At 37.9% G+C, this 19,593-nt stretch overlaps 1 protein-coding gene across 7 annotated transcripts in view; it reads right to left on the reverse strand.

Moving 5' to 3' along the window:
- septin8a (septin 8a) overlaps nucleotides 1-19,593 on the reverse strand; it is a 40,225-nt gene that overhangs the window by 3,784 nt on the left and 16,848 nt on the right. For 3 of the 7 annotated variants that reach the window (XM_008426923.3, XM_008426924.3, XM_081615283.1), the window contains 5 exons: nucleotides 16,721-16,882; nucleotides 15,431-15,527; nucleotides 9,657-9,825; nucleotides 9,370-9,502; nucleotides 7,507-7,673 (listed from right to left, as the gene is read on the reverse strand). In XM_008426923.3, coding sequence (XP_008425145.1) covers nucleotides 7,507-7,673; nucleotides 9,370-9,502; nucleotides 9,657-9,825; nucleotides 15,431-15,527; nucleotides 16,721-16,882 — 728 coding nt within the window. Of the gene's footprint in view, nucleotides 1-341; nucleotides 722-4,179; nucleotides 5,241-7,506; nucleotides 7,674-9,369; nucleotides 9,503-9,656; nucleotides 9,826-15,430; nucleotides 15,528-16,720; nucleotides 16,883-19,593 lie in introns of those variants that run through there. The other 4 variants (XR_014090799.1, XR_014090798.1, XM_017308578.2 and 1 more) reach the window with 4 other exon arrangements.

Consider the following 19,593-nt stretch of genomic DNA (forward strand, 5'->3'; position numbering starts at 1 on the left):
GTTTTGTTTCCATCATAAAATCTTGCGGCTGGATTTTTTGTAAAATTATGCTATAAAAATAAAAGGCATTTTTGCACATCGTTACCACAGGTGCTAATAATAGCAGATGGTTCTGCCATTTGTGATTTACTGTACAGCTCCAATGTATTGTAATTGCAATATTAATATTGCAAAGGACTGTTTGGAGTGAAATTATTTAATGCACTGCAAGTGCGTTTTTAATTGAGTGTTTTTAATGTCGAGCCAGTTAAACAGTCTCATGTCAGTGGATGCTAAAACTGGTTACACAGAACATTGTCCAAAATGCCAAAGGAACCAGAGTGCAGGAATCACATGTGATGAAAGGAAAAGAAAAACAGACGCCTTTTATTTAACAGTATTATTGTCAAATAATGTGCTGCTTATCTTTTATTAGGAGGCACAATTTGGTACATCCAGATGGAAGATGTTGTTTCCTGTTTAAAGAACAAAATGAAATATTTGGTTAAAACAGCCTCCTCTGCAGCTCCAACCTCTGTAATTAACCCAGAAAAATGGTTACGTTTATTTAAACGGAGGCGTAGAAGCCTAGTATTTCTCCAAGTATAATTCTTTTAGGCCAATTAAATTATTGAAAAATAAAAACCCACGCATGATGCCGCTTAGAAATCACCTCCGAGCCGTCATTCAACCTGATCCAGTCGTGTTGCTCCTCCCAGGTTGACAGTGCCGAGTTCATCCACTGCAAAGAGATTGTAGACAAGTTTCTACACAGCGTGGAGTTCTCCCTGCCCGCCAACGCTGTGTACATCCTGGACGGCTCCCAGATCCAGGAGAAGCAGCAGCAGCAGCAGGTCTGGAGCCCCTCGCAGCCTCACACGGCGGCCAGAAGGGGGCGTGGCGCCAGTGAGCAAGCGGATTTGGATGACTACTATGACGGTTTCAGGCGTTTGTATAACGAGGAGAGCGACATAGAGGAAATGTTTGGATTTGAGCAGAATGGTGTGTCTCCCTGCCCGCCGCTGCACCCTGCTGGCAACTAGCAGGACGTCAATCACAATCCAGCTGTTAACAGGCTTCATGATTCCAGAGGTTACTGATTTACAAGCTAGTCATTTAGCTTTAGCTCCTCTTCTGCTTTTGTCTTCAGCCACATTGAATGTGGATTTGGGTACCAGCTAACTCTTATTTTGTTGACAACTAAGGAGAATTTAATAAGCTTAACTGTAAAGAAACAGAAATGTTTCTCTTCTGAGAGGTTTGTTTTTGCTCATCAGCCAAATTGTTTCAATGCGTTAGATGTGAGGAGTTTTACTTTCAGTTTTGTTTTAATCCTGTTTTAGGTTTTTAATGTGAGGCATCTTGGTGCTCAGGTTTCTCTCCAGAGCCACAAAGCACTTTAAGATAAAGTTAAACTTTTTGCAAATATATTTTTCCAGCCTTAGTTTTTTTTTATGTGTACATATAAAACTTACTCGTTCTTAACGTGTTTTATTTACCTTATTTACAAACGCAACCTTTTTACACATATAAGCTTTACTTTGTTTTACTAAATTATGCAATTTTTTTAGTATTTTATGCTGCAACATGTATTTCCTTCATGCAACTGTGATTACATATCAAATATGAGCACCTTTTGGGAGATTAGTTCAACACTAGATTGACAAAAGGGGATTAATCATATGGTATTTTCAGTATTTTGTAAGTGCATTCAGTGTGAGAGCACAAGTAATGCGAGACTGAAGTTTGGGATCAAGGTGACATGTTTTGATTTAATCAGGCAGAGATTAGCCAGTGCCATGAGCTTTACTTTATCAAAGTATGATGAAAAAATGCAGCCATTTGAGCAACATGTTTCTGAATGCACATCGTGTCTCCACTGCCAAAGCTCTGAAGCTCAAAGACACTGAATACTCACAGCAATAATGTCTGCAATGTGAACTAATTTTTCTAAACCTTAAAGATGTTTCATATTTTCTTTGTGTGCTAAGGCAGCTATATCATACGGTTTTATTTACCACAAATAAACTACAACTTTTAAAAATTTGAAGGGTCAAATGTTTGGTTTGTCAATCTCAAAGAATGGAAGTGGGTTGAAGAAAGTGCTTGCATGCTAGCACCATCGTATAAATCTGAAGAAAATCAAACTCAATTGATTCCTCCCAGCCGGTGTTCAGGAATGGAATGGTCCTATTTAAAGTAATATAATAGTAGAGTTATGGTGTAATTTATGGTTAATATTTAGTCAGTTTCTTAATACTTAAGAGTTTGGAAATTCCTTCATGGGGGGATTTCACTCCATTTTTCTATAAATATGTTTTCATTCTGAACCAGTTTTTGTTTTCATCAGCAAATTGAAATAAAAATGTTAGCTTCTATGCTGACAGGAAAAAAAAGACGCAGTGGATTCCTAATATTAGCTTTTCCAAGTTCACATTTAAGCTAGTATAAGAACTGCAGCACAGCTAGCTGCCGCAGGAAGTTAAAGTAGGTTCAGTAGTGACACATTTTATCTTCAATTGCAAATTTACTACCGACTTTATCTAATTATCTAATTCCAAAGCTTAAATGCTCTTCAGAAATTTTAAATAGTTTGAATTGAAGATATTTAATTTCAGGACTGACCAGTTTAAGTAAATTAAACTTTAAATGAGTCCAACAAAACACTGTCAAACTGTCGGCCCTTTAGAGCAGAATAGGATCAGAACTCTGGTTGTACTCATATAAAATTACAATACTCTAATAATAAAGACCGGCTGCACTAGTAAATAGTCATGCAGTAAGTGATAAACTATTTAAGACCAAACCTAATTTGGTTTTTTTTCCCGCTTCTTTTTACAGACTGAATGCTGCTTTAAAAGTTATTGGATTGATTATGAACTGGGGTTTAGCCACTGCCCCCGACTTATAAAATAAAAATCAAAAAAGTTCTGATTCCCTTTACAGTAAGTAAAAAAAACAGTCCTTTACAAAGTATTCAGAAAGTTTAAAAAGTTTTATAGCTTTTCTTAAGGTATTTTATCAAGCTAACTGGTCTGAAACACGTAGATGTGGCTTCACCTGGGATTAACTTTCCATTTTTCAGCGAACCATGAAACGCGTCATGGCAGCAGAAAGCAGCAGCTGCTGCAGAACGTCAGTGATTATCACTCAGCTTTGTTAGCACAGTGTCCTGGTGCTTTAAAGGACACGACGTAGAGCTGCAAACATATTGTGCTGCTGGAAGAGATCCAGTCAGCCCTGCAGGTGGTGCACAGAATAATAATAGACTTGGCAAGAGATTCGCATAAACAGAATCTGTATTGCTGTGGTGTGACTTCCTCAGTCTGTTTTAAAGAATTACTGAAGTACTCCAGGTGGAGACACAGAGCGAATCAAAGATATCCCAAAGAGTTTCTAAAACTGAAAAAGATCTTTGCACAAAATCAAGCACTTAAAAATTGGTTTTACAGATCATGCTGATAAAAATGAATAGCAAGGCACATTTTTATTCCTAATGTTAGAGGATCTTGAAACTGCAGGATAGTTTTGCAGTCAAGGAGACAAATGGTGGTGGAAGCACCAGGCCAAAAACCATACGGAAACTGGGCAGGGTTTATGGGACACAAGTAAAAACCTTCTAGTCTTAAAATGGGGTAAAGGTTCACCATTTAGTGGCACAAAGTCCTTAAATATACCGCTACAGCAACAAGGGACTGGTTAACTCAAAGCACATTAATGTGCTAAAAGGGTCCAGTTAAAGTCCAAGCTACAATGTAATAGAGAATCTGTGGCAAGATCTTAAAATTGATGTTCACAAAATGAGCTAGAGCTACTTTGCAAAGAATGGGCAAAAGTGTCATTTAGATGTGTTTTACAAATAGAATACAAATGCATACCATGTATTTTAGACTTATCTGAAAAATCTATTATAAATATAGAACATACAGTGAAATAAGTGACAAAACACTTCAGTTTGTCAAGGCACTGTACTTCTCCTTTTCACTACTGCACTCCACCTTTAGCAAACAGAGAAACCACAGAGTCTAACAACACAGAGCAAACGGTGCAGCTGCTTCGGTTCCAAATCGCCTCCATCTGACAGCTGTTCAGGCTGCAGACACGATGAGTGCGTCTTTACCTGCCCGTGTTTCACCGCCGTCCTCATCCCACAGGAGCAAACGCAGACAAACAAATCAGAGCAGAGAGAGAGGCTTCACATTTCGGAGGGAGGGTTTGCATTTATTTGCATCAACAGACAGTAAATACAGCTGCTCTCTTCTCCACGTCTGAGCGTAAACTCTCCTACAGCGAGTTGAGGCTTAAATGTTTACTGGCTTCATAGTCGTGATTCCACTGGCGTAACAAAACGATCACGCAGGGTTTACAATACCGTTAAGTCACTCACAAATAATGTACACCCTCTTATGGGCATCATATTCATTAATCATATTAAAAACTAGTACATATTTGCATATTACTGGAAGCTTGGTAAGCTCGAGAAGATATTCACATACATTAACTGACTTACAGCACTAGAATATTGCATAGGTTTTAAGACGTAGGACTACATGTTAAGTTGTCAGTACCTCTAAATGCAGGTACTCAGTTATTGCTTGACACGCTAAGATTTTAATGTATTATTCACTAATGAGGGACTGATTATACTAAACTAATTCCTCAGGGTTACACAAAGACAAATTACCTCTGAATATTTTAAATGGCTCATACATTTTTTTTAAAAGTTGAGGACCTTTTAATCTTCGATTTGAACGTCAGGCCTATAAAAAACTGGGTGCCTCTTATATTTTATATTTTCTTTAAATACATATTTTTCCCATATTTCCAAAATTGTAGTACCACGAAATGACAATGCTTGACGAGATTTAATCAGTTTGGATGCCTAATGAGGAAAGAAAAGATACAGAAAATATTTAAAACAACAAAGAAATTAAAATAAACAGATATATTTATTTAAAAAAAAAGTCCAAAAATCACATAGAAAGAACCTGAATCAATGAGATGGCCACTGATGGACGTGAATATTTCTCTCTCTCACCATCTTTCACTCTTTTTCTCTCCTGTGGCTTCACCATCACCATCATCATCATCATCCTCAGTGTCTTTGGTCCATGTGCACAATGTCAAGATGGAATGTCAAAACAAGACAAGGAAAAACAAACAAACAAAAGAAAAGAAAACACAGATGTGGTCGTTGCTATGGTGATGGAGGACAAATCCATGGTCGTGTGTGGATGGGTGTGCCGCGCCTCAAAAATTAACTGAAAAACAATGAAACAATAAAGAAAATAAAGTGAATCAACGACTGACTGGGTTTTTGAAATTTTAAATAAAAACAGAAATACAGAAGTTCGAGCAAAATTAAATAAAATCAAGCGTTAGTGATGGGGGGTAAAGTAAATAAAGCTCGCCTGCTCAATCACCTCCGTTATAAAATGCCACATTTAATTTGAGGAATTTAATCTGAGAAGATCAGGAAGAACTTTAACAAATCCACAAAATGGAAGACTGGCTCGTTTCATACGGCCACCGACAGTGTGCATGAGCAGCCACAAGAGGGAGCCACTTCTCTACTTTAAACTTTCACACTTCAAACCACAGAAATGAATAACCAGCTGAAGAAAAAGTAGCTAAAATCTTATCTTTTAGTTGAAACTTGTTAATTCTCGAAACAATGACCCAAATTTATTTGCAAGACAAACATCCTGCAACTTTCTGTTAATGGAGATATTCACTAAAATATGCAAAACGGTGACAAAAACCCCACTGATTTTATGTGTTTTTATGCACTTTGTTAATTCAGTTTGTGCATGGACACTTTCAAATGAACACTTATGAGCAGGGTACCGTTTTAAAACTTTGGATCGTTTTTTACGTGATGAACTTGAACTGAGCACAGCTCTCCCTGAAGCCATTCAACAGGAAGTGAAAGAAAGATGAGGTTTGTGGCCACACACACAATTTAAGCCGTCAAGTACAAATGTTAGGTTGCTGCAGCAACCTGTTATTGATAACTGGGCTCCTCTCCTTTTAATCGTAATCAGAACCAGACTTGTGCCCCAGCAATCAAAAATTATAAATTAATATCTCAATCCGCCTACAGCAAATCAATTCTGTCACTTTTGACTTTTCTTACCATAATACAGCTAAATAAAGTCAAAATACCAGCAGAGATGTCGCAACGGATTATTTCATCAGCCGACAAATTCAGAATTTTGATCAACATCCTTGCAGAGGCTTTAAAACCGACTAATTAAAATCGTAGTGCAAATAAGCAAAACTATCCGTTTTCAAACTTAAGTTACTTTCTCAATTAGAGCATAAACATATGGAAATGAAAACAGCTCAGCTGAGTATCCGGCTACATGAAACTGCAGCTGATGTGATTAAAAAGGTTAACAGGGTGGAAATGCTTTGCAGTGACAATCAGTATAATTGATGCTTCCCATCAATTAACATGAACTACCAGTAGCTCATCTTAAGTGGAAATTAAGTGGAAATGTTTCACTGGAACTATAAACATGGAGCTATAATTGGTCCTTGATTTGGGTAAACTTTCAAAAAAAAAAAAAAAAAAGATGCCTTTTTCTGGACGCAGGCACTTTTAAGCAGTAAATTTTGTTTAAAAACTGAGCAGACCAGGAACGGCCAGGATTAAATTTAATCACATATGTTTAAGTTTTCAAGATTCCTTGATTATGATTATGGAAAAAGATGAGCAATACAAAATTGGAGCTTCTTCATAGACACTCACTGCTGATGTCCGACTCGTTTTGGTCTTCTGAGAGCAACATCTCACAATTTATTGCCAATTATTATATTTTATATATTTATTTAGTGAGTTGTATGCAGCTCTCTAAAAAAAAATCACTTATGAGACTGACTGATTATGTTTACTATATAATGTTACTTTAAATCCATTTTACAATAGTTATTGTTGTGACTGTGAACTTATAGTTTGAAATAAAAACGTGCTGCACTTGAACTGCACTAGCACATCTGTAATTTGAACAAGTGTAGCCGTTTCTTGGCTAAATACTGCATCAGTTTTCAGAGCTTTTTGCTGCCCGAGAGCGCGCTGACTGCCTCCACCCCGAGTATCCTGAATAATTAGAGCGAAACGAAAGGAAAGAGTGAAAGCACAGGAAACGTTCAACTTGGGCAGAACAAAAAGGGAAGACGTTTCCTTCACACTTGCCAGGTCCTTAAAAAAAATGCTGAAGTGGTTTATGTTTTGGAGATGATTCCACAACAGCAGAGCTCACTCCTTCACAAAGTCATTAATGAAAGGGTTTGCTGCTGGACATGGCAGAATGTGCACTTCCTGCTTCGAAGTAAAAGAGTTAAACAGCAAAATAAGAAAGAAAAACTGCAGCACATCTACCAGCGGACAGCGTTTCAACTCTGAGGCACACAATGGAAGGAAGGAGAGTTGCTCAAAGAAATTAGGAGGCTTGGAAAACGAAGCGTCCTGTTATTAGAAGAAGAATACAGGAAGTGGGTGATTAAGAGGAAGGACTGCCTTACTTTTTCTTGTCTTTGTCTTTCTTGAGGGGTTGAGATGAGAGCGTCTCACATGCCACCTTCCTCCTGTTGAAGGCATTCATCTCGTCCTCCAGCTCCCTCCGCTTCTCCTCCACCTTCCTCTTCTCATCCTGGTGCATCCGCTTCAGCTGCTCAAACTTGTCATGGAGCTGAGCCGAAACAAAAACAAAAGCTCGCATTTTTATGTGTCACGGCTACATTTAATATTCAAATGTGGATCACAAGTTTATGCGAAATAAAAACTTTAAAGTTAAAGGTGAAAGAAATTGCAACCAAATCTTTTGTGTCTCTAAAAAAGTTTGTTTCGGATTTCTGTTCTTGTTTCTTGTTTTATTATAGATTCAGCAACTTCAACTTCTCTTTCACTGTTGTGGAGGAAGTTAATGTGCTAAAAAATATTAAAACTAGACAAAGCTTAACACCACACAGGTAACTGTTCTGCATTACACTTCAGTTCTGTATTCAACTCTACATTGGCTCATTCTTCTCCAGCTTCGTATCAAATGTTCTGACTTTTCCAGACTCAGTTCTCTTGTATCCAATTTTATTATTAACAAAAGTGATGAAGCACTAAATGTTTATGCAGCTGTCAGGCCTCAACATGGATGCTGCCATAACCAGAGAATGACTGGAAGGAATCACCAAATGCATCAAAAAACAGATGAATTAACAACCAGACCAGCTTATTGAGACCAAAGCATGAAAGGATGAATATCTTCAAAAAATAATAAAATTGGAGCCACTGTCCACAAACTACATGCTTTAAATTCATATCTTCTTTTAGTAATGGCCAGCCCCCTCACTGTGGTGTGCTAATTATCCCACAAGCATCTGATGAGCTCGACTCCTCTAAAATAAAATCCAGTCCACCAAACCTGACAGAAAACTGTGCACACTTTCCTGTCTTTCAGGACACAATAAATGCTTTTTTCACTCGCATATCACACCAAAACTTTAACAAAATGTCGTTTATGGAGAATACAACATGACATTGAAAACTCTCTGCAATTTTCTAAATAGACACTCTGCCAAAAGTGATCCTATTGTATACAGAAGTACAAAAAAGTATACATAATTTTACAAATCATGTTCAGAATAGTGCATGATATAAATCATAACACAAGTAAAATGGCAAATATTAGCAATAAGTAAAGGCACCTGTAAGTACTTCTAGATTTAAATCCACATCAGAAATGAACGAAATGATCTGACCCTAAAAATGTCAACACAGCATTTTGTATAAACTTTATTCTAATACAGCCCGCAGTGTTTAACATCCTGTGAAATTGATGTGTTACTATAGGACTCTGAAACAATATCCATGAATGAATGTTCATACACCAGAGAGGCCAACGGCTCTGATTCTATCAAAAGAAAAACCAGAGAAGAGGTGGAGCGTGGAAAAAGGAAAAACTCATTACAGTTTGTTTCAGATCATTTTCTCCGGGTTAAAACAGTAACGCTGCCTTGGTAGAGACTGAAGACGTCTCTCTTCAGACCTCCTGGAGGCAAATGATCACAAAACCTGAACCCAATCCCAACTTCAAAAACATTTACATCCAAATCAAACTTATGGATGAGATACTAACTAAAGAATTTTTTCTTTCTTAATTGTTAGGAAGTTTGAGCTGAGCTGCCATTAGCCAGAACTGTTGCTGTTCTGCCGGTTAACAAGACCAGCTCTGAGTTTTCTTAGCTGTCTTAGCTAAAATTTGCCATCAAAATTCTACATCATGGGATATTTTATTTCTATCTTTGCTGCTGGTCGGTGAAAATGGTTAAAACAGGAACTGTCAGATGATTCCAAGCAAAACTGAGTGAAACAGCAACTTATTTCTCACTTACCTCTCGTTCCTTTTCTTTGAGTTCTGCTTCGGTTTCTTTTACTTTGTTTACGAACATTTGCCTCATTTCTTCTTCTTTACGTTGCAGGTCCCCTAAGAACTCTTTCCTCTTGGCTTCGTACGTTTCTTGAAGACTGCAGGAATGAAACGAGACGGAAAAGAGTTAAAAATAGAGAACGTTATTGTTGCCAAACAATAGAGATTGTTGTCTGACGTTGGCATTTGAGCAGTCGTGTGGTTTTGCGCCCCGTCCATCCCGGTGGACTGAGTGAGGTTCTCTCGGTCTACCTGAAGGGCTGGCTGTCTGGGTCCGTGTCTTTAAAGCCCATCTCCTCCAGTTTGCAGCGCCGGTACAGCTCGTAGTGGCGGGCGTGCGTCTGCTCCCTCAGATCCTCCATGTTGACCCGGATCAGCATCTCTCGGAGTTTTACAAAGTCACAGTGGCTCTCGTTCTCAACTAAAAGAGAAAACAAGCACACGTTACAATTAGAGCTGAAATTTGCAGCGTTGCTCACTTTTCAAATCAAATTCCCAAAATATTCAGAACTTCCTTTTAGCTCACTTTATATCATCTATACACCATTACTACAATAGAAATATTTATACTCATTGAACAATAAACAATAAACTTTATTAGGTGTTCATCAGCTAACAGGCCTCAGCTATAATGACTGCTAAGTGGAGGGAAGAGGAGAAATGGTTTTCAAACTTCCTGTCAAATAAAAATCTAGAAAGTGTGGGAAGCATCTGCATTTATAGCTGCAGGCTCTGTATGTCACCATCAGCTTCACACATAGATACTGAAATTCATGTCTATTTTTAAAAAAAACAACAAAAAGCTCAAGCTGAACTGGCATTTAACAGATTTTATTCCTAGACATCCTTTTGTTCAACTCCAACAACATTCCCATCAGCTCTAACCAGATTCCCCTCCATGGTTGAGGAAAAACATCCCCACAGCATGATGCTGCCACCGCCAGGTCTCAAAGTGGACATGGTGTAATATTTTAATATATTTAATTCTTGGAAGCCTACTCAAAAAACTGTTAATGTGATCTTCATAATGTGAAATGAAAAAGGTTGATTCTATTCACTATTTAGGAGACTTTTGAAGGTAACAGGCTAAATAAACATCTTTTCTGTTGGACAGTCCCCCAACATCTCAGAATGCATTAATATGTATAGCTTTACAAAAAAAAGTGGACAATTTCAGGGAACATAAAATCTTTTATAAAGCACAGAGTTTTGATTTCAAGCCAACTCTAATAACCGTTTAATTTTTAAGTCTTGGCGAGTTGCTCTGAGTCAGATTACTTCAGGAAAACAGCAGGACGTGTTTCCTGACTGACAGACAGACAGACAGACGAAGAGGTGTTTTATGCTGCTATAGGAATCATTTCTGTTCTGCTGAAGCCAAACGATATGAACCGTTCTGGAGAAGTCGCCTCCTTCTGTTAGTTTGAGCTCAGCTTATGAAAAACATGGATGCTGTGTGTGAGCAGAGGAACACATACCAAGTGGCAGAAAGCATTTATTTCAAAAGGAAAATATTTCAGACATTTCATGGAATAAAATTTAATGTTCCCATTTTTGTAAAGGGTCATAAAAAGAATCCCAACACACCCACAAAGTGGACAAGAAAAAAAAAACTTCTGAGGTTTTTGGGACCATCAAATACCTGCTTTTAGCTCCATAAGTAAGAGGAAAATCTACAAAGCTTTGTTGAATTGAAATCAAAGTACAATCCCATCTTTACCTAAGGGGCATGTGCAGACTGAAAGTACATGACTACAAGGGTCATGACCTCACACATGGCAGGGAGGGGGTAGGAAAAGGGGAGAGTTTAAATGTCACAACAGGCTGCAAGACTTTAAAATGTAAAAACCACCATGTTACTTTCAGAGCAGCCTGACTGGTGGAAAATGACAACTTAAACATATCAGCTAAGCAGAATAAAATTTTCATATTAGTCAAGGCAAAAGAGAGCAAATAAACAACCCCAGAAACTCTACATTTATTTTTAAAACATCTTTAAGAAGAAGGCTAATAACCCATCAGGAGAAGCGGGATAAAAAAAGAAACCACTGCGTTCAGTTCAGGAGCTGCCTGCTCACCGGGTTCCTAATCACCTCCCTGTTCTGGCCTCCTGCTGAGAGAAAGCCCAACCCTGTGACTGACGGCAGAGCTCAGCCTGCAGCGGGCAGAGCAAGGAAACCTGCTGACAGCGGAGAGGTTGGATCCTGGTGCCAGCAGGCATCCTGAGGAGAGGCTGGGCTACGATTTACATCGTCTGTCATATCAACTGATGGGGAATAAATAAAATCCTGTTAATATTCAGTCCAAAAAAGCTGAACAGAGAATCCACACTGCGCCTTCACCAACAAGCTGATAAATGCATGCAAGTTTTTTTCTCCGCAGTCACAGGAACCAGTGTTGCCCCAGTAACTACACAGAAACCATACAATGAAACGACTACTCTTAAATTATGAACGATTCGACCGCTGTGACTCTCAGGTTCTGGGAGTTACAAATGCCACTTGAGCCAAATTTTTTAGATCATGGAGCATTTCAACAATTCAAGTAATCAGAAGTTGGGAAAACTCTTAACTGAGGTGTGTCCTGGTGCAACGAGCCCCCTGACTGGTCTGATAACAGAAGCTACAAAATACAGGAAATAATCCAATTCTGGCCTTTTAATGATGACTTTAGTGATGCACATTTAAACTGGTTGGTTTCCTGGAACAGACTCAGATTTTAAACAGCACTGAGGTTGTAGCGTTACTTGTTTAAAAAAAACCAAACAAACAAAAAAAAAACCATAATTGTAACGTGTGTTTTTACCCATCTGACCAAAGTTTTTATCCAGAACAGATCCTAGTTAGGATGATCAAGAACAAGCTAGAAAGAACCAAATTCAAAGCTTAACTGAACTTAAAACTGCTGGAACAGAAACGCCAGACCTCAAACCGAGACGACTTTACATCAACACCAAGATAGAGTTAACCAAGGAATAAAAAAATTTAAAATATACATTTTGACATCTGAATAAAGTTTGGTGGATCAGAGGAGATAAAGGTTGAGCTGTTTGGATTTAATGAAGAGTAGTTTGTAGGTAAAGAGTTATTATTTGAGCACTACCATTTATTATAAGAAGAAGAAGAAGAACAAGAACAAGAAGAAGAAAAACAACAACAACAACATCATCATCCAGTTTAAAGCTGACAGGACCTGAAAGCTACAAAAGCTTCTGGTCCTTCTGGAACATTCATGAACATATTAATGAGGGTCTATATATGTTTGTAATTTAAACTTTACACCCCAAATCTTGTTGAATAATCAAGAATAATAATTCCAGTTTAATAATAAAACTGCACCGGAGAAAGAATTATTTAAAATAGTTACTAGAAACCCAAAACTGAATAAGAAATTTATGATCATCAAAAGTAGATGTTCATTTTTAACCTAACGGTATAAGAGAGTTTATTAATAAATGGGGTTCAGGTGAAACAAGAGCATCTAAGTATTCATAATGTTCATGTCATTAAATGCATTTTAAACGTCTATAACTCGCATATCAACTATCTGACATTCCCAACCCGACAGCATTGCAACATGATGACCGAGATTGAAATGCATTCTTTGCATGCATGTGTCCAGACATCCATTTTCACACAAAGCACTTGAAAATGTTTTTGCAGCATAACAAACACTCGACCATCAGGCCTTCAGAGCAGAAATACCAGAGCTCTGCCCTATGTCACACAAGTCGGGAAGCACAGAGATAACAGAGCCATGAGATCCCGAGGGAAGACAAGCACACACTCACTGAGCTCCCTACAATTACTCTGTTTATGTCACAGCACAGTCCTTCCTCTGTCTCTCTTCAAGGAGATGGAAATTTCTCATGGCTCTTTTCAAGAGGCTACATAACCAATCTATATGACATCTGGCATGAACTAACGGTTTTCTCTGATGGCGCTCCTCATTTCAGCCAACAGAGAAAACAGAGGCCTGCTGTTCTGCACCTCCTGGCTTTACATTCACCCAAAAATGTGTTGAAAGAATAATAATTAAATAAATGTGATGCATTTTTCAGAAAAATACAAGAAAGTGAATCTTGTATCACTTTGAATTCAGCCATTTTGGCAGAAATGGATGAATAGTGGCAGAAAAACAAAAATCTAATCTAATTGCTTTCTACAAAATGTCATTAGCTTCTTAGCTAAACAACTGTTAAAGGCCAAATTAAGGGTAAATAAAAGTTTATTAGCCACCTTTTAACTGAGATTCATAATTTCCAACATCGTAAATGTAGAAAATGTCCAGCTTAAAATTGAAAGTAGGCCGTTTTCAACTGCTGCTAATCTGTTACTGAGCTGTTGCTTTGTTGTGTCTCCAGAACAAAAAAAATCCGTCCCCCAGGAAACACACAGAAAGCTTCATAAATAACCAGCGAGCATCCTCCGAGGGTTGGAGAATGAGAATGGTCAGAGCATAATGGGAAGAGGGGTTCAGCCAGAGAGAGCAGTAAACCGAGGAGGAGAGGAGGGAGCCAGTTCCTGAGAGGAGCTCCCACATGAGCAGCAACATTCTCACTGTGCATCTCTGTCACGTTATTAAATTAAACTGTTTACCAGCACTGACAAACACCGAGGAATGAGGAGTGGGAGAAGAAGACTCCCAAGAAAGCGGACACTAGAGGTGACATCTCTATAAAAACCATGGTGCACGTAAAAAGCCACAGACACACAGATTGAAAAATAACAGATACCAGCAAATATTAGCAACTTAAAGGAAGCCCTTTATCCATCTGCCCTTTTACTACGTTTTCCTACACAGGAAATCACACGTGGAACATTAACAGGGCGAGTAGAAATAAATCGGCCAACAAAGTGTGCAGTTCACACTTTGCCACAGGCAGTTTATCAGCATTGACACAGATATGTGCTGCAGTTAACCATTAAAAAACACAGCTAAAGCAGAACTCAATGTTAAAGTTGCTTTGTCTTTAAACAAAGACAAAGAAACAAGGGATAAAAAAGGAAAATGCTAAGATTATTTAAGTTCCAGTGAGAATCTACTGCTTTTGCCTTGGTCAAATATATAAAAAACTGTATAAAAAAAAAAAAAAGTCAAAAACCAAAAGACTCAAAAAGAAAAGAACAGTTTTTGACTTTAACTCGGTGTAAACTCAAAAACGTAAACTCTAAAATGTTGGTTCTGCTTTTACCATGAAAAGATGATAATCCCACAGCAATATGAGCAAATTAACATTTCACAAACGTAAATAAAGTAAATGGTGACACTCATTCTAAATATCATTACGAAACGGTTGCAAAATGTCTGAACTCATTTCTTTTCAGGACACATGCGAGTAACTGTTGTCCTAATATTTTACATCCAGTGTTTCACAATGTTACGAGTAGCTGCAGCATCCTGATCAGTTTATTCAATAATCCTATTCTTATTAGAGAATAAAACATTTTCATCAACAACAAAAAAACACTTAGTGTGACTAATTTTCTCAGCAAAGAAAATAAAAATTGGTTAATTGTTATCTTAGGAATTCCTATAAATGGCACATAATGGTGATTCACATCTACTTTAAGGTTTATCAGAAAGTTAAACAACTTATGAAATATTTTGAATGCAACAATTTGACCTACTCTTTGTAATGGTAAAGACAAAATATTCCTTTCAAGTATTACGTAGTTCATAACTTCATGACTGGAAATACCTACAGGAAAAAAGTTTCCAAATCTGATATGACCTGAAACCCAAATTTAAACAAAACTAGACAATAAAAATAAATGCTGAAATGTTAAAATGAATGTTTTTGTTTAGTTGTTTTGGGTGTTTGAGGCATCTAGTCAACATTTGCTTCAAGAAACTATGAATGAAATGTTAATTAACCTCATTGGCATTTAGACCAACCCTAGCCTGGTACTCCACCTGTATGATCTCTAACACGACTAGCATCCAACACGCAGCACACAGTCCTGTTTGCTCGTGTGAAACAAACACACCCTTCTTGTGACTGAGTCTTTGTGAGCAGCTCTTACCTTGCACCACTCCCCAGGGATACTGTCTGGCCCGCACCGTTTTGTTCCCCACTTTGACTTCTTCCACGCTTCCGACCACAGCGAATGGCAGGTGGGCCTGCACAGGCAGAAAGGCCCATGAATGTTAGAAAGATCAAAAGATCCAGCTGTAACCAGAGACATAACCAGGGGGTTCCAACTTGGCCTACATCTTCCATGTTACAATTTTATGCTCCTTGCTTTTCCTCATTTTACACCACAGAAATGGTTTTCTGAATGCAACGTCTTTTGCATCAGCTTTACTGGAGGTGATAATTCAAACAAGCCTCTGATGAAGGTATTTTAATTGTTCCTTTAGACACAGCGTCTCTGTGGGACTGACAGCGGGGGGCCGTGTGGAAAACAGACCCAACATGCTTCCTCAACAGTTCGATGGCAAGCTGAAACCAGCTGGGATGAAGCTGAGGGGACAAGATGGTGGGCGTGGGCACTGATGCAACGGACTATAAATAGATCAGGAGAGCGCACACGGATAAAACCGCTGAATTAAATGCACTCTCATTTGTGCATCTGAACATAAATGGATGAGTGTTGGTAAACTGAAAACATCTCATCATTTAGAAACTAAAGTAAAAATGGAAATCTTCCCAGGAAAATCAGTCCCACTCGTTTTATTTCAACACTTTTGCAGTATTTCATTGGAATTATTTGTGACCTTTTTGCATATAGTCATAAAATTATGTTTTTGGAGTAAAATGATTAGTTTTAGTTGCATTATTTTATCATAGAAAGAAAACAACATGGCAGAAATTGTAGTTACCTTAACGAGATGATAGAAAATGTAAGGCTCACGCATCTGTTGAATGATATTTGCAGCTAAATGTGGAAACTGGTGCTGCAGTATGCAGTGCAGCAGTCATATACAGCACGAGCCTCAAGTTTCCCAAAGTTTCAGTTCCAAAATATCAAATGTTATCATGATTTAAGGCAGACATGGCAACTTGGAAAACAGGTAAATAAATAAATGAAGGAAGGAAAGTAGGAAAAATTATTTTATACAATCCATTTCCTTTTTCTGTATTTATCCTACTACTATTACGCCTACTACTTTTGTGTAAAGAAAAAAAATACACTCTGATCATAGTAACGACTAAACGTTTTGCTGTGTCGGTCACTCTGCAGATAAATAAAAATCTGTTGTCTTGCAAAATGACGCCACTAAGGTAACATTTCATGCCAATCTTAAAAGAATCTCTGAATTTGCCAGATGTTACCATCCACTTCTGTAAAGCAAAACAAAACGTGACTTACGTTCATGGAGGCATTGATCTCACTAACGGCTTCATCGTCTGTCGGGAACTGATAGATCTGGACGCCGTTGCTCACGAGTTCACTCATTATCTTGATTTTGAATTTATGAAGCTCGCTCTTGGAGATTGTGTCCGCTTTGGCAATGATGGGAATTATATTGACCTAAAGAGAGGATGAAAACAACCAAAAGGGTAGAATGTGAAAAAAGCTGCATCATAAATAAGAAAAATACAAAAAAATCTCCAAAGCTGAGGGCTAAACAAGAGCCATGTTGGAGTCATCAAGCTTCCAGCAAAAGAGGTTATTTGATTACTCTTATACATATTTACCACAGGTGGCAGGAAAGCGAAACAGTAAATAAGTTCAGCTAGAACTGATGGGCATTCGTAGAACAAGCTGCCATTATGAAAACAAACCGCATTCCTCGCAGAATCAGCAACAGATGTGCAGAAATAAATATAATTTGTCTGCATTCCTCCATACAGCTGCTTTGCTGAAAATCTATCTGGGACGATGTGAAAACTCCCACAGATCCACTCAAATCAATCCCACAGTGAGCCTCTGAGCAAAAGCTAGCTCTCATTAGGAGTCAAATTACAATCTCATCACACTTTGCTGGATCATTAATCTGCAGCTGGGCACCCCAGCATCATGTTCTCACCCTTACTTAACAAACCGTGTTCACTAATCGCTACCCAGGACTGATAACGGCGTTGCATGTCTCCTGAAGGAGATTGGGAGGACGTGTAGGCTAAGGAAGGAGCGGACAGTGATGTTTGTTCACTTCCCACAGCCGGGTTTTCCCAGCTGACCAGAAAGACAAAATAGCTCTGCTTGCTGTGAACAACCAGGACCACCAGCTGTAAATACATTTCAGTTCACATGTAGGAAAAATCACCAGAAAAAACAGCCGTGGATGCAGTTTGAGACACTTTGCGTTTTATTCGATGACATAAGTGACGCTTAAATTTTGATCTTTAAACCAGCAGAATATTAATGAACTTTTAGTGGACAAAAATATTTAACAAGCAACGTGGGGAAATATTAGTAATAAGTTTTAGAGGATATGTTAGTAGTTACTTAATTCTTGGTATTGTTATGAACTTATTTAATGGACCTTTTAAACCAACCAAAGTAGCTCAATACCTAGAAAATAATTATTTATATATTACATGTAATGTTTTAGCTACTAAAATACATTAATTATTTATCCACTCTCAAGTTCAATAAGTGTAATTTAGTTCTAAACATAATGAAGTTGATTTTGTAAACCATCTATTCAGGAAATAAGTCATAAAAGCATAAAACGACTCATTATAATTCACTCAATTGAGACTAATATAATCACAAATACAGCAAAAAATCTTGAATTGAAAACTTCATTAGAAGTCTTGATCCTTTTTAACAGTCTACAATGTCATATCAAATTATAATTTTATATACAAGATCATATTTTTTTTTTTGCTTATGTAACAAGTTTGACATGAAAATTTAAAGACTAAAAAAGTTTAATAAGTTTCGTTTTTCCCACCTGTCACATGAATACATGGCAGACATAAATACACAGATCGATTATCTTTAGTTTTCGGACTAAACTTGATCTGACACAGTAGGGAAGGTAATTCATTTTATCATCAAGTTATTCTGCACAGTCAAAAAAACAAAATTATTTTACTGAATCTCCAGTTTTAAGTTAAATGATGAAATAAAAGCAGCTTAGAATCAGTGAAGTACATCTAGCAAAGGTAATCCACATCAAGAGCAATGCAAAATTATACAAAATGCGTGAACAAAAACAACAACGCTAACCGTGTCATGTTTCATGTCCTCAACTGACAACATGATAATATTGCAGCCCGTCACAGTGACAGTGACCTAAACAAAGGTGCTCAGTGTGTTGCATCACCTGCTAGCAGATAAATCTTGTAAACATGTAGAGGCGAGAGCAGCAGGCTGGATAAGAGTATGGAATGTCTCCGACAGCTGTGCTCACGAATTTAAAAATATAAACAATACATTGAGACATTACCTCTCATTTTAGTCATTTTTAGGGCAAAAGCTGATCACAAACATAGGTTGGATCTTTAATTTTTAAAAACACCATCAGCCAAGAATAAAGCATTGAGGCTTCAAACTGTAAACATCAACAGCTCACCAGTTTCAACTTGAAAATCTAGAAAACTTTAGCTCAGGTAAATGACATCCTCTTTTCACAACAGCAGGTTAGAGACTTGGCCGTGATTATTTGGATTGTGTCAGTAGACAGCTGGCAAATGTCATGTGCCAGGATTTGATCGTCCTATTGGCTGTTAAACAGCTCTGAAGCTCAGTGGTCAGCTCAACTGACTCACCATGAGTTCTGATATTTGGATCTCTTCCCTTTATCTGAAGTGTGAACAGGTTTAGTCTTAGCTCAAAATTGTAGCCTGGCTTCCCGTTTCAAGGCTTTAACAACGGCCAAGGTTTTGTGAATTGGGTTAAGTCGTAATAAATGAAAAACCTAAACTAATTCTGAAGTTATCTCTTGAGCCATTGCACATTCATTTTATAAATTTTCCCTAAACACAATCCAGTTTGTGTTCCTTGAGAGTGAGTCTTGGCTAAGCTAGCAGTCAGTGCTATGAATAGTATCGGGAGGTATTTGGCAGCCATAAATCGAAGGTTGGCAGAGGTAAAGGCAGCAGGTTCTAGTTACACGAGCTCCATCTGTTTATTCAGGATTTATTATTTGTGCACCAGCAAAAAAACCCAACGGCTCAAAAACTGCCTCAGTCATTCGTGCAGCAGAGCCGTCAGTAGCCATAACAAAGAAACACTGTGGGGGTGGCAAGCAAACCATCTCAGAGCAAGACGCTGTGCATCAAATTGATGAT

The sequence above is a fragment of the Poecilia reticulata genome, chromosome 14, assembly GCF_904066995.2.
Source record: "Poecilia reticulata chromosome 14, P_reticulata-male-v2, whole genome shotgun sequence".
NCBI lineage: Eukaryota > Metazoa > Chordata > Actinopteri > Cyprinodontiformes > Poeciliidae > Poecilia > Poecilia reticulata.